Here is a 16,257-nt window from a genome sequence, read left to right as displayed (position 1 = left end):
CCCCAACCTGCCCAAGCTGGAGAGCTATTCGTTATATAAGATCTAATAAATTGCTACAACTGCCCCCCCTCATACCCTGGCGCAGCGTCCAAGCAACACTTTGGCTGCCTGCATGACTTCATGCCACGTTAGTGCCACAACTGGCTGCTTAGTTACCCATCAGCTGGCACCCCCACTACTAGTAACTAGCAATAACCTGATACCATACACAGACAGAGCATCAATCCCAACTGTACAGACTGGTTTATTATTATATAAAGGAATTCTGGGAACTAATCCCAAAGAGATCCAAGAAAATCCCATTTCCATGAGTTTTCCCTACAGGCTAAATCTCACCCACTGGGTTTTAAAGCAGCAGCCAATCAGAGACTGGTTTCAACCCTTCTTGGGGCTAAACAGTAAGTAATTAGGAAAAAGTGGTAACGTGCTGATTGGGCCAGCGTTTCCTAATGTCTGCCTTGTTATTATTTTATTATTATTAACATTTATTTATAAAGCGCCAACATATCCCGCAGCGCTGTACAATAAGCCGCGTTCTCATTTTTGCGTTTTTTTCCTGTGAGCTGAAGGGTTTTTGAGGTTTGAGCACCTGAGCCCCATATACTAATGGGGGAATATACCCCTTAACTAGTCCAGCCGGACTGGCCCCCCAGCCAGGGATGTGGATACACGGGTAAATCAAAAAGGAATTCTGGGAATAAAGAGCATTGACATGTCCTTTAGAAAGCCAGTGGCTGAGCTTTAGCCTATAGGAGACACCCATTTAAATGAGATTTTCTTTGGGATTAGTTCCCAGAATTCCTTGTGTTTATCTGCATGTGTATGAGGCGTCTCCTCGACCCCTTTGCATTATTACATAGGGGAATGTGTCCCTGTGTAACCTTTAGGCCTGAAATCTAAATTCCATGTGGCTGTTGTTAAACTGTAACTCTCAGTACCCCCTTATATCCTTATCTCTTCCTCAATTACACATTTGCTTGTACCATTTATGTTTTCTACCCAAGTTGATCTGCCCGACTGCACTTTAACCCCCTGTTCTGAGAGGTTATTTAACACAATAATTATGCAAGTAAACAAATGCTTTGTACTGTTTCTGCCAATAAAATCATTCATTGGCATCATCTTTAGCCAATAGAATGATTGTTATTGGAGTCAGACTGTGCTGGCTTTGCGCCAGGAATGGCATTGTGATGTCATCACTCTCTAAACTGCCAGGGATCCTGTGTAGAGGATTCAGGCTTTGTTGCCATGGCAATGGCATTGTGATGTCATAGCTAGTCGGGTTGTTTACATGAATTCACTACCCGGTCAGTGTCACTTGCTGATTTGTTACTGTTGAAGTCGCATTGCGTCTTTTTCAGTGCAAATAAGTGATTTTTTCGACTAATTTAACTTATTTCAAATTCTGTAAGTGCAAAGACTATTTTTGTTTTCATTAATTATAAATGTCATTAATTGTTTATATTGGATTTATTTAGCGAGGGAATATGTTGTCAGGTTGGACACTATAGGCCTGTAAATGTGAAGCCTTTGGCTGCTGTTTAACTGTAACTCCCAGTATCCCTGGTGCCTTTTGTACAGTTCCATCAGCCTTAAATCTGTTGCTGAGTTATAAATGTATATTTACAGTATAGGTCATTGGGATGTTGTTTATCTTGATAGAACTGTGAATAAAGGGGAAATATTGCCAAAATGACAATGATAGTAAAAGCTTCAGATCATGGAAATAATTAACAGTAAATGAATAACGTCTAAATACGATCAGTTGAACATTCGGTGCTGTTTCTGAAATAATCTCGTTACCCCTCACTATCCCCCTCTCTGCAATCTGCCACTTTCCCTGCAGGAGTAGCTGCCACCTTTATGGGAAAAATACCGGCCTTCCTATACTTTTAGCTTTTTCCTATTAATAACATTGGCATGAAGCAGGCCGGTAACATACTGGCCAATTGGCAACCCCATGCAGGAGTCAGATTGGGACAGGCCTAGAGCTGGCCATACACATTAAGCCAAGTCACAAAGTGATTGTCCAACTGCATTCTGGGCCAAACCAAGCTGGTCAGGTTATTAACCCCCGGCCGGCCAATAATCAGACCATAATGGCTGCCTATGCAGGTCAAGGGGCCAATTTGGCAGCTTTTTGCTGCTTGGTACTAATACATGATTGTATCTACCATATAAATGATTTTACACTGGGAGTAAATTACAATCCTAATCAATTACACATAACACCAAAAGTACATAAACCATTTGTATTGTTTAATGATGTATAAAAATAGGGTTGGCACCTTTTTTCACATTTACACCGGCCTTCAGGTTGGGGGAGCAGCTGGGGCGTCACATGGGGTGGGGCAATAGGTGAAGTGGGTGGGGAAATGGGCGGAGTAGGCAGGGAAATGGGTGGAGTATAGGCAGGTCTGGACTTATAGGGGTAATCCATCAGCGGAGAGGGTCAGGGAAGGGGGGATTCATAGGGTATTACATGTAACGTATATATTGCCAGTACATTTGTAATTCCGGCCCTAGCTGGGGATTTACTGGCTGGGGGGGTGACTGTAATTAAAAATACAAAATAGGGAATGAGTAGGGGGGGCTTATTCACTAATAATATATTGTGCTCAGCATTAAGCCTGTTCCTTTGATCGTAGTAATAAAAGGTGAACACAAACCCTGATATCATTTAACTTTATTTCATTATTATTTCTTATTTAAGATTAACTCAGAAATGAGTGAAAGAATGCGAAAATTCTTTAAAAATATCTTTGGACGAAATAACCAGGTGAGGCGGAAACTTTCCTTTTCCTGTAATATTTAGGGAACGGGGAGTGGAAGGAGCTGCTTGGGGCCCGGCCATTGGGGGGTTTAGATACAAAGCGGGGGGTTCTAGGTACTGAAGCCCAGTATTTAGGCCACGGACAATGTCAGTATTTTGCTTTTCTGGTAAAAAAAAAATGGCAGCCGAACATTAGGAATTGTCTCCCAGTTGGGTCTTTTTAAAGGGGAAGTTCACCTTTACGTTAACTTTTAGTATATTATAGAACGGCCAATGCAAAGCAACTTCATTATTGGTCTTCATTATTATTTTAATAGTTTTGGAATTATTTGCCTTTTTCTTCAGACTCTTTCCAGCTTTCAAATGGGGGTCACTGACCCCAGAGCCAAAAACTATTGCTCTGTGAGGCTACAATTTATTATTTTTGTTATTTTTTATTACTTTTTTTTCTATACAGCCCCTCTATTATCCATATATCAGTCTCTCGTTAAAACCACTTCCTGGTTGCTAAGGTAATTTGACCCCTGGCAACCAGATAGCTGCTGAAACTCCTAACTGGAGGGCTGCTGAACAAAATTGAAACAATTGAAATAGCAGCAAATTTGATTTTGATAAATAAGGCTCTAAGTCAGGGGTCGGGAACCTTTTTGGCTGAGAGAGCCATAAACACCACATATTTTGAAATGTAATTCCGTGAGAACCATACAATATGATTGGCCACGGATGCTGCGGGGCAAGGTAGAGTGGGACCCAAGGATGCCAGATGCGATGCGGAGGAGGGCGTGGCCTGCGATTGACGGATAGAAGACGTGGTCTAAGGCTTAGAACACGTCTTCTATCCGCCGAGCGCAGGGGCAAGGTAGGGTGGGTGCCAGGGATGGCGGATGCGGAGAAGGGCATGGCCTGTGCTCAGTGGATAGAAGACGTGTTCTACGGCTTAGAACACGTCGTCTATCTGCCGAGCGCAGGCCACACCCCCCCGTTATTTTTTTTTATTAAAGATTTGGCAGCGAGCCAGATGCAGCCATCAAAAGAGCCACATCTGTCTCCCGAGCCATAGGTTCCCTACCCCTGCTCTAAGTGAATAAATTGGAATATTGACTCTGTGCCCTTTGTCTGCAGTTTGGGAATCTCTTTTTCTTCTATATTTTGCACTTACTTTCCTTTTTGATTATGTAAAACCAAAATTTCTTAATGTTATCTTGTAATTTATCTCTCCCTAAAGGATAACATCCATATCAACGATGTTACACCTGATCAGCCTAAAGGTGAGAAAAACGCACCAAGTGCAGAATCTTTATCTATATATCATCTATCTATCATCTATCTATTTATCTATCATTGTTTATCTATTTATCTATCTATCATCGTTCTATCTATCATCGTTCTATCTATCATCGTTCTATCTATCTATCTATTTATCTATCTATCATCTATCATTATTCTATCTATCTATCTATCATCTATCTATCTATCTATCTAAACATATTAAATATATTATAGAATGGGCTTTCCGTTCTACTGTTTCTACTAATTCTTATAAATAAATAAATGCTGTGAGTTTGAAACGCCTCTATTTTGCACTATAGAAAAATCTGGAAGATTCAAAAGACTCCGAAAAAGAATATCAAGACTTTTTGGATGTCGGAGGGTAAGGCTGTGTCTCCTATCACAGTAACAAGGGAATAATCTGCCCATCCCTGCCCCATAGAGAGGGCAGAACCTGATTGGCTGATTTAGGGGGGGTGATTTATCAACACTCGATTTTTTTTCTCAAATTGAAGTTCTTTGCACTTGAAAAGACTCGAATGACTGGTATTTATTAGGTGCAAAAAGCCACAAAAACCTCAATGTAAAAATTCACCAACCGCCTTCAACATTTTAATTTCAAATCTTTTTATTTCATACTGTTTTTTACATATTATTTTGCCCCAGTTTCTATTTCATTTTCTCCTAAAATGCTTCTGACTTTGGCTCGTTCCCCCTATAGCCCTGCTGTAGTGATATTGCAGAGGAACCTGAACTTCCCTATGAAGAGGCAAAAGAAGAAATGAAGCCATACTCTCCAAGTAAGGATTTTAGGGATAATAAAGAACAAATAGGATCAATTAATCATTGTGTCCCCAGAGGCTCCATATCCAGCCCAATTATATCCAATCACTGACATGCTAATGAATTCTAAATACTGTACTTGCTACTGAGTAAGGGATTGGGCTGCTCTTTGCTAATATACAGGTATGGGATCTGTTATCTATGACTCCAAATTACGTAAAAACCCTTATCTGGAGAACACAAGGTTCAGACCATTCTGGATAATGGGTCCCATACCTGTACAGATTTCTTATTCAGGGAAATAATCCCCTTAGTAGAATCCAAAAAGCATTGTGATCCATTGACAAAGGATCTTGGTCTCACGCTATTGGCTAACAGGAACAAACTGTACTGGGATGCACTGGGCACGCCCACAGCAGCTACACCCCAATATTCCCATAGTTTGTAAATAGATTCCATAATATCAAAATGGTGGATATTTTATATACTGTTTGTTTTGTTTTTTCCCCCAGTTTCTTTTAAGAAATGCTGTGAGAAGATCAAGATGCGTGTGGTGAGTTTTGGGTCTTGTTTGGGGGGGCCCCTATGGAATGGCAAGTAATTGAAAATAATTGTTAGCCCCGCCTCTATGCCTAAGGCCTAAGGAATAGAGGCGGGGCAGGCAATATATGATTGACAGCTGGGATTTATAATCACCTTTATAATGGGTATGGGTATGGTGATAAAAAGGAGTTTGGGTTTCATTTGAATAGGACTTTTATCATACAGCTTGTTTAAGATGATCTGTTTTTGCCCTTGTTATAGGATTTGGACAGCTACTTTGCACCTTCAGCTGAGTATTCTATGGAATATCCTGAAGCCTTTGAGTGCGAAATGAAGCCGTACTCTCCAGGTAAAGATTTTAGGGAAAATAAAGAACAAATAGGATCAATTAATCATTGTGTCCCCAGAGGCTCCATATCCAGCCCAATTATATCCAATCACTAACATGCTAATGAATTCTAAATACTGTACTTGCTACTGAGTAAGGGATTGGGCTGTTCTTTGCTAATATACAGGTATGGGATCTGTTATCTGGACACAGATATCCAGAGAGCTCCGAATTACGGAAAGGCCATCTCCTATAGACTCCATTTTAATCAAATAATTCAGATTTTTGAAAACAATTTCTTTTTTCTCTGTAATAATAAAACAGTACATGTACTTGATCCCAACTAAGATATAATTACCCCTTATTGGGGCAGAACAGCCCTATTGGGTTTATTTAATGGTTAAATTATTCCCTTTTCTCTGTAATAATAAAACAGTACCTGTACTTGATCCCAACTAAGATATAATTACCCCTTATTGGGGCAGAACAGCCCTATTGGGTTTATTTAATGGTTAAATGATTCCCTTTTCTCTGTAATAATAAAACAGTACCTGTACTTGATCCCAACTAAGATATAATTACCCCTTATTGGGGGCAGAACAGCCCTATTGGGTTTATTTCATGGTTAAATGATTCCCTTTTCTCTGTAATAATAAAACAGTACCTGTACTTGATCCCAACTAAGATATAATTACCCCTTATTGGGGGCAGAACAGCCCTATTGGGTTTATTTCATGGTTAAATGATTCCCTTTTCTCTGTAATAATAAAACAGTACCTGTACTTGATCCCAACTAAGATATAATGACCCCTTATTGGGGGTAGAACAGCCCTATTGGGTTTATTTAATGGTTAAATGATTCCCTTTTCTCTGTAATAATAAAACAGTACCTGTACTTGATCCCAACTAAGATATAATTACCCCTTATTGGGGGCAGAACAGCCCTATTGGGTTTATTTAATGATTAAATGATTCCCTTTTCTTTGTAATAATAAAACAGAACCTTGAACAGTACTTGGTCTCAACTATGATAAAATGACTTAATGACTCCAAATTACGTAAAAACCCTTATCTGGAGAACACAAGGTTCTGAGCATTCTGGATAATGGGTCCCATACCTGTACAGATTTCTTATTCAGGGAAATAATCCCCTTACTAGAATCCAAAAAGCATTGTGGTCCATTGACAAAGGATCTTGGTCTCACACTATTGGCTAACAGGAACAAACAGTACTGGGATGCACTGGGCACGCCCACAGCAGCTACACCCCAATATTCCCATAGTTTGTAAATAGATTCCATAATATCAAAATGGTGGATATTTTATATACTGTTTGTTTTGTTTTTTCCCCCAGTTTCTTTTAAGAAATGCTGTGAGAAGATCAAGATGCGTGTGGTGAGTTTTGGGTCTTGTTTGGGGGGGCCCCTATGGAATGGCAAGTAATTGAAAGTAATTGTCAGGCCCGCCTCTATGCCTAAGGCCTAAGGAATAGGGGCGGGGCAGGCAATATATGGTTGACAGCTGGGATTTATAATCACCTTTATAATGGGTATGGGTATGGTGATAAAAAGGAGTTTGGGTTTCATGTTTCATTTGAATAGGACTTTTATCATACAGCTTGTTATGTCTGGATGACAGGGCTCCTTTAAGGTGATCTGTTTTTTGCCCTTGTTATAGGATTGGGACAGCTACTTTGCATCTTCGGCTGAGTATTCTACGGAATATCCTGAAGCCTTTGAGCGTGAAGAGGAGCAGCGAGAGCTATTTAAGCCGCTCACTCCAGGTAAGGATCGTTAGGAACTGGAGTCTCTGATCATAACGGCAAATATGACCCATAACCCCATTTAATTATGGAAGGGGGAGATTTATCAACGTTCAAGATTGATTTTTTTTTCACGATTCAAGTTTTTAAAAGCTTAAACTCACACAATTTGAGTTATGGGTCAACACTCGAATGTCTGGTATTTATTAAGGGCAAAGAGCCCGAAAACTGGAATTTAAATCTTCACCATCTAAAACCTTGCGAGTTTCTATAGAAGCCAATGGGAGTTGTTATAGCAAAGCCTGGAACTAAACCAAGACTAAAACTAAAAAGTCTCCCAAAGGGTCTTTCCATTTGCCCAATCATTTAATCTGTACAGTCTCTAATGGTGTTTGGTACAAACTAGTAGCTAAACCATTATTTGTCCCCCCCAGATTACTGTTTGACACAAACCGAAGATGAAGATGATGAACGGGAGCCACTGGTGAGTTTGTTGTAAATAGGTTGCCATTAGCCATTTCTTGTAGTAAACTGTTCCAAACTAGTTGTTTACAGGGCAGGGAAATTGCCTTTTTCAAGGTCAGAGACCAGCAAGATACGGGATAGGGTACATTATCTGTCAGTCATTATACTAAGCCTTAGAGCTACGTATAGGGAGTCTCAGTGGCGCTACTTACTGCCAACTAATACACTCGTTATCACAGCCTTAGGGAACTTGAATTCTTAACTTGCTACTCATGAAATGAGCTTTGTGTTACAAATCCACTGTCAACTGAGATTTTACTACTCTCACGGTTATAAAATAGCGCACTTCTTGCATTGAGTTTTGTATTATTTTTACCCCAGGTTCTTAACGTTCTCTTTTGTACTTCCCCTACTACTATAGGGCTGTAGCAGCGACATCCCACCTATTGGCTCCCAGGACAGCGATGAAGTCGGACCCTATGACAGTCTGATTAAGTGGTTTAAAATAGAGGTGGAGGATGCGCTAAATAGAATATTTGATGCAGGTAAGGTTTGTAAAGGGTCAAACTCGGCAAAATCAATGCTACTGGCCAAACCGAATCCTTAAATCATGTGATGTTTTGTCACATAAACACAAAAGTTGAAATTTTTTAGTGCAGTTCTCTTTAACCCTCCCTTATTTGCAGTCAGTTCGGGATTTAGCCAAATCTTTTACAAAGGATTTGGGGGGGATCAGTCGAACTCTAAAATAGTGGATTCGGTGCATCCCTAATTAGAAGCGAGCAGGGGGTGTGGTTTTGTGGAAAAAGGGGCTTGGCTTGGTCAGGAATGGCTGCTTGAATATTACCACTAATAACGGGCCAGGCTCTACCTTTAGCGGCAATAGCCTCCTACATTTTTCTTCTATTTTCTTTAAACAATAAGACAGGTTTCCATTTGCCCAATCAGTATGTCTGTACAGTAATGGTGTTTGATACAAACTAGTAGCTAAACCATTATTTGTTTCCCCCCCCAGATCCTCCTACGATGCAAATGGAAATTGAAGATATTGAATTGGAGCCACTGGTAAGTTCCTTGTTTGGGAGGGATAGTAAAATCAGTAACTTGGCTTTTCCTATGTGACAATGCTACATGACAGGGTACATTATCTGTCAGTCATTATACGAAGCTTCACTGTAAACTATGGTTTTATTATTCCCCTGGTTCTAAAATATTGCATTGATTTTTATTTTATTTTTACTCCAGGTTCTTAACATTCTCTTTTGTACTTCCCCTACTACTATAGGGCTGTAGCAGCGACATCCCACCTATTGGCTCCCAGGACAGCGATGAAGTTGGACCCTATGACAGTCTGATAAAGTGGTTTAAAATAGAGGTGGAGGATGCTTTAAATAGAATATTTGCTCCAGGTAAGGTTTGTAAGGGGTAGGACCTTCTGCTCCAAAATAGCAAATATGACCCTTACCCCATTTATACAAATATAAATCGTACCGCAAATTCGAGTTTTTTAAAAGCCCAACTGAGAAAAGATCAAACTTGACCATTTGACTGTAAGGAACCCCCTACCCAATCATTTTATCAGTACGGTTCCTATTGGCTTCCTATTAGCTACAAACTGATTAAGTTCAGTAGTTTAACCATTACTTTTCTTTCCCCCAGCTGTCAGAACGCATTGCTGGATGGAAGATGAAGATTCTACCTCACAGGTGAGGCCACAGGGCCCAGGGACAGAATTTGAAAAAGACTTTTGTATCTGTGCATTTGTTCATTTCTAATCATTTTATATTATACAGCATTGTGTTAAATGAATGTAATTCCTGCACCCGTTCCCAGTTTGGCTTTAAAGGTTCCTAAGATTCCCCTTTTTCTGCTTCTCATTGCTACAGGATTCTGGTAGCAGCTTTGCTTCTACCGCTGATAGTTCCTTGGTACAGGAGGTACCTGTACCCTTTATATTGGATGACAGTGATAGAGAATCGATCGACCAAGAGGAGGTACCTGTACCCTTTATATTGGATGACAGTGATAGAGAATCGATCGACCAAGAGGAGGTACCTGTACCCTTTATATTGGATGACAGTGATAAAGAATCGATCGACCAAGAGGAGGTACTTAGGCCGATCCCTCCAGGTAATGTTTGCCAATCAGTATGTCTGTACAGTAATGGTGTTTGATACAAACTAGTAGCTAAACCATTATTTGTTTCCCCCCCAGATCCTTCTACGATGCAACTGGAAATTGAAGATCTTGATCTGGAGAACCAGTAAGTTCCTTGTTTGGGAGGGATAATAAAATCCGTGACTTTTTTCCCATGATATTTCATAGGCCGTAGGGCTCATTCATAGATGCTAAATAGCTTCCCATTGGCCATTAATTGTAGTACACTGCCAAGACTTGTTGTTTACTGGTTGCTATTGACAACTGTACTTGAGTAAATTAACAGCTATGTAACAAAAAGATATGTGATTTTAAGGATTTGGATCAGCCAAAATTTGGCCGAATCCCGAACCGAATCCTGGATTTGGTGCATCCCTAGTTTTTCCACTAAATAAAATGTATGTGCAGTTACCATATCTGAGTATACAGCCTATAGAATAGTCCCACTCATAAACAATTTACCCTTTGAGGCCCTTGCGGCAGTCAGAATTCCCCAGTACCGAAACCCTTAGTGTAAAGGATAATTAATACAAAATAAATATTGACGCAGGATATAAAGTCACTTGGGTTGGGAGGGTCTGTAACCGTATATTATTTGTAGCTAAATGGCCCCTATTGCTTTTTAAGGTTTCATTTGTGTGATTTTATTTGTTTTGTTTTTTTTGCAGATATTAGACTGGGAGGCATTCGAGAAGAAACCCGAGCTCTGGAACTGCAGCAGAATGGACTGAGCCAGGAGATCCAGAAACGCTCTGTTATGAATTTCTGTGAAATATAAAAAGCAGAACCCACAACTGTGGGGGGGCCCAGGGGAGAGACTGACCAATGAGGAGCCAGAAAGTATATTTATATCCCCTGGGGCCCTGCCCGTGCCATATACAAGCATGGGGGGGTGGTGGAGGGACTTTCTGGTAGCGACTCAGGTCACATGTGGGGTATTTTGATCCCCATCTCTTATCTGTGGAAATGTCTCTGTGGAAATAAGAGATGCTTATTGTTAAACTAAATAAAAATGGACGCCTTATGATTAATATGAATTATTATTACTTGCCCTTTGCGCCATGTGCTCCCTATCCTTGTGCCACAAACACACGCTTGGTTTCTTACAGACAATGCAAAAACTATATTTCTCCCATTCAGCGGGGGAGGGATTATAAAGGGCACACTCTCACATGTGCTGCCCCACAGCTCGCTCTCCCAGGGGTGTATTTAGGTGCCACCCTAGGCCTAAACGCGCCCTCAGGTTGCGGGAGTGATGCCACTTCCTGACGATACTCACTGAGACCCCTCTGCCCCCCCAGCATTGCCCCAGATTTAAATAGGATTGATCTGGCGGGGGCTGGGGCAGTGTCTTATTATATGGCAGGGTTCCCTTTAGAATCTCACAATTATAATTTGTACAAAAAACAAATAGTTTTGCTCGGGTTCATACTGTATTTCCCATATGTCCTGCAATCACTAGCATTGGCTCCATAACCGGATTTATTTTGTGCCAGTAGCCCACCACCCGCCTGCTTGGCTAATGATTAAATTCATGTTAGCCATTCCTTTCTCACGAGACATTATATGGTACAGAGGTTTGTTTATCCTATTAAACTGACTGAAACAATTCCGATTACTGGAAGGGGTAATAATACTTTAGGGTTCATCTAGGCCCATATAGTGCAGCTGCAGTTGTGCAACTTTACACACAATGGTGGCAGGGAAAATGCCATTCTATAGGTACTTGGGGCTAAAGCTGCAATCTCTACACTGGGCAGCGCTACTTCCATCCTGCCTCCTCTTGCACATCTTGTGATTCTGGGGGGCCCATAGGTCCCACAGTGGGCTGTGTCAGCACTTGCACCTAATGAATGGATGGCATTCTGACAAGCAGAACTGACAACATCTGAACTCAATTGCCTCAAAGAGTGCATGTAACTGCCAGGGTCGGACTGGGTAAAAACCCGGTGGGCCCTGCCGGCCCAGACCCGATCCCCGTGGCACTACCCCACCCAAAGATCTCCCCCATCGTGCCTAAGGTAAAACTAAAGCAGGCATGTTTGGGGGAGGGAGTTAGGCAGGCCCCCAGAGGGGGTGTGGGGGCCAGGGTGGGGCCCCTTGGGGGGGGTGTGGGGCCCCTGGGAGGCCTGGGTCTTGCACCCCCCAGTCCGACCTTGGTAGCTGCACTTTTGCCCCAATAGCATTCTCTGGCAATTGGCACAGTTAAGGCAACTCTGGTTTTGAGGTTATGTGGCTTTAAATTGACTGTAAGGCTCTCGCCTATCACATTTGAATTGTGAGAGTGCTGTCAGGAATGAGCAGTCTCAGGGAGGATATTTGATGTGAATGCTGTCATGGGAAAACGTTGTTTTCAAAATGCATCTGTTAATGGCACATTGCAAGTTCATTTTTCAGAAGAAAAAACATATTTTTTAATGTTTATTTTGGAGGTGAGGCCCTGCTTTTCTTCTTGCTGCTAACTTGAAATGCTTTGGCTGGGGGAGAGGGATTGGAAGTGTATGGACTCAATGGGGGGAACTCACAAAGGTGGAGAGAGACCTTTTCTGAGGTAAAAGTTGAGGTAAAAGTTGTGGAAAAACTGCTGGAAAACACATTCTCCATATTCACAAACAGAAATCCACCTAAATTCCGACTCAACCGCCACGTTTTAGTTTTTGGCTAAAGAAAGACAGTTTACAGACACTTTTGTGAGTTTGTCATTTAAACAACGTTTATACGACATTTTAACAACATTCTTTCCTGAATTTTGTCTCCGCCATTTTTAAAATGGAGTAAAGCTCAGTGTAACCCTGTCAGATAAATTCTAAGCTTTTCTGTTTTGTGTCCATTTCCCACCTCTGGGGGAACAATAGGTGCAAAAAGCCTCATTAACATTAAAGTAAAACACTGATTAAACAAAAAGATTCATTTATATCTTATATATAAAAAAGTTTTTACCTCACATTTGCCTTGTTATGATAGCTTTAGCTTAATGAATGAGGCAATAATAATATTTTGAGTGAATATATTGTATACATTTTTATTTAAATGAAAAGTAAATTTTTAGTTTTAGCAGCAGTGCCCCCTCCTTTAGCTGTGTCCCTTCTGTTCCCAGCAACCATCTTGGGGATCAGCAAACAGCACATACACACTGGCACCCAAACTGGGATATTGGGGTACAGGGTTGGAGTGGGCCAATAGGGCATTGGATAAAAACCCGGTGGGCCCTAGTCCTGTTGGACCTTGTTTCACCGGGCAGGTTGGTGTGTGGGCCGGATTGCTGCTGGCCAGTAATCAGTAGGGGCTAGAGAAGTAGTGCGGGGGCAGATTAGTGCGGGGGGTGGGCCCTTGATTCACTTTTTCCCATGAAGAAGGTATTTAGGCCCTTAAATCTTGGTAGAGAAGTGGAATTTCACAGAAATCTAGAAAACATTAGCATAGCGCATTTGTTTCCCCTCCGGTATTCACATAATTGCCAGCGGGGGAGCATTTTCATGAGATTAGTCATCTGCGGTAGCTCAGACTTACCAGCAACAACTAATCTCCTAGTGTGCCATTACACTAAATCTGAGCAGGTAACAGGGCAGTTGAGAGAATGCATTGGTCATGTGATAGGTTGCCTTCAGGGGGGTAGAGGGGGTACAACTGTACTGGGCCCTGTGAAATCTTCTTTCTTAGAGGGGCCCCATCGCGGCGCAAAAGTTACGTAACTTCTGAAAAAACTGCTTAGAAAGCTACGTAACTTGCCTAGAAACTTACGTAACTTGTGTATGAAGTAAAAGCCAATGCAGAGAAGCTTTGCAGGGACAAACCCCACTGACCCCCAATGAATGAAAAAACTTAAGATTAAATTCCACTGACCCCCAATGAACTGACTGACTTATTAGCACTTTATTATTCACTTTGACTGTTTATATGAACTGCTTATTATAGAGTAATATCAGCTGTTTATATTACACACATAAGGGACGTGGCCAATATTTTGGTACCGCACAATTGTGTTCATGGGGGGCCCCATATAAATAATTTGTTTCTGATGGCGGCCCTGGTTGCCATGGTGCCATCAGATCTCACAGGAAGGTGACCCAGTGGTAGAACAAGCAGTGAAGGAGGAGCCGCTGCCAGTCTGTAGGTAGCAGAGCTGTTACACATGGGAAAGTCTGATGTGGGACTCAGCTCACAATTATATCATCATTTTAAATACATGCAATAAACTCCAGCTCTTCCATAAGCTCCATGCATTTGCCTGCACATCACCACCTTGCTCCTACAGTGATGCTAAAATTCTGGGGAAAATGCAACCTTACGGGGAGAACAAACATCATGATTGCATTTGAAATTGCACTTGTGGATGTACATTATATGACACTGTTGATAACTCTGGTACTAGTCGGGGAAGGCAGCTATTGAGCAGAAATAGAGGTTACATATATAATGGCGGATTATTGGCCTCAGTGAGTGCCGGGACTTGTTGCTCAGTAACACCGGGGGGCTGCTGTACCCCATCACTACCTAGGGGGGAATTTGCAGGAGATTTTTGCCCATGCCCAGTTATACCCAGCCAGTGTGAGTCTGATATATGGAGAAACAGAGTTGGCAGCTTGGCATCACTGGTGGGTAGAACTGGGGTAGTTCTTTCTGCAGTTGCAGGAAAGCAATCTTGTGTTACCCACTAATCCCTGTATCTGCCCCTCCAGTTCCTCCCTATCAGACACAGGCGAGTATAATTATGAGATTCGGTGCCAGTTCAGCTTGAGGCCCATACGGTTCTGTAGCACAGGCTCTGTACCCACCAACCCCTTGGTTTGCTCCCAGTATAATCGTTATTATCATTATTATACTGACAGTCCCTGGGCTCCATCTCTCTGTCTCACTTCTCTCTCATGTTTTTCCCTTTTATAACACAAAGCCCCTATTTTTGCTCAGTTCCACTAATTGTTCTTTTCAGTATTGTTCATTTCTTAGATTTACTGCATGTGAATGACTTGATATACAGTGCCCTGGAAAAGTCTGGGGCAGCTCCTGGGGACCCAAGAAACTACCAACTGCCAACTCCACAAAATCATCTAAACATTTTAATGCCAAACAGCTTTACTGGGCCTTGTTGACACCAGGCCCCCTGAACAGCCTCCTGGTCAGTATCTCACTGGCCTTGCCAGTATTACACAAAGTATGGGAGTTATATTAAAGAAAACTGGAATTTCTCTGGGAAAAATATCTGAAAAATTGTGTACTGACAAAAACCCATTCACAAATCTCAAAAATATCTAGAAGTAAAACTAAAATCATCTATTTCTCAAAATTGCATTGTAAATATGTGCCAGGAAGCAGTCAGTAACCTTGGGCTCACAGGCTTTTCAGAAAGATACAGCAATGTCTGGTACAAGCATTCTATGGCAATTGGCACAGTTAAGGCAACTCTGGTTTTGAGGTTATGTGGCTTTAAATTGACTGTAAGGCTCTCGCCTATCACATTTAAATTGTGAGAGTGCTGTCAGGAATGAGCAGTCTCAGGGAGGATATTTGATGTGAATGCTGTCATGGGAAAACGTTTGTTTTTTTTCCAAAATGCATCTGTTAATGGCACATTGAAAGTTCATTTTTCCAAAGAGAAAACAAATATATTTTTTATTTTGGAGCTTGACGTGAGGCCCTGCTTTTCTTCTTGCTGCTAACTTGAAATGCTTTGGCTGGGGGAGAGGGATTGGAAGTGTATGGACTCAATGGGGGGAAACTCACAAAGGTGGAGAGAGACCTTTTCTGAGGTAAAAGTAGTGGAAAAACTGGTGGAAAACACTTTCTCCATATTCACAAACAGAAATACACCTAAATTTCGACTCAACCACCACGTTTCGGTTTGTGGTGAAAGAAAGACAGTTTACAGACACTTTTGTGAATTTGACTTTTAAACAACATTTCTCCGCCATTTTTAAAATGGAGTAAAGCTCAGTGTAACCCTGTCAGATAAATTCTAAGCTCTTCTGTTTTGCTTTGTTTCACCCAGTCTCCCTTTCCCACCTCTGGTAGAGGCCCCATTGGGGGGACATAAACGTATTAATGGGGATTAACAGACAATTTTCTGTCTAACCCAAGAACAATAGGTGCAAAAAGCCTCATTAACATTAAAGTAAAACACTGATTAAACAAAAAGATTAATTTATATCTTATATATAAAAAAGTTTTTACCTCACATTT

General features: G+C 41.3%; 1 protein-coding gene across 2 annotated transcripts; it reads left to right on the top strand.

Annotated features, from left to right (window-relative positions):
• Positions 1 to 2,490: 2,490 nt before the first annotated feature.
• On the top strand, positions 2,491 to 11,077 carry LOC116412445. 2 transcript variants are annotated; one of them, XM_031906682.1, is made up of 17 exons: positions 2,491 to 2,779; positions 3,999 to 4,041; positions 4,363 to 4,424; positions 4,764 to 4,842; positions 5,338 to 5,378; positions 5,630 to 5,717; positions 7,051 to 7,091; positions 7,374 to 7,479; positions 7,893 to 7,942; positions 8,345 to 8,468; positions 8,939 to 8,988; positions 9,209 to 9,332; positions 9,583 to 9,629; positions 9,810 to 9,860; positions 9,918 to 10,053; positions 10,138 to 10,186; positions 10,749 to 11,077. In XM_031906682.1, exons 1-17 carry the CDS (start codon positions 2,726 to 2,728, stop codon positions 10,753 to 10,755), a joined length of 1,152 nt encoding a protein of 383 aa, XP_031762542.1. In that variant the 5' UTR covers positions 2,491 to 2,725; the 3' UTR covers positions 10,756 to 11,077. The 2 variants fall into 2 exon arrangements, with proteins under 2 accessions (XP_031762542.1, XP_031762541.1); XM_031906681.1 differs by having other exon boundaries at positions 9,810 to 10,053.
• The last annotated feature ends 5,180 nt before the right edge of the window (positions 11,078 to 16,257 follow it).

This window comes from Xenopus tropicalis, chromosome 7, assembly GCF_000004195.4.
Source record: "Xenopus tropicalis strain Nigerian chromosome 7, UCB_Xtro_10.0, whole genome shotgun sequence".
Classification (NCBI taxonomy): Eukaryota; Metazoa; Chordata; class Amphibia; order Anura; family Pipidae; genus Xenopus; species Xenopus tropicalis.
Note: the sequence above shows the minus strand (reverse complement) of the source record. Positions and strands in the feature narration are given on the sequence as shown.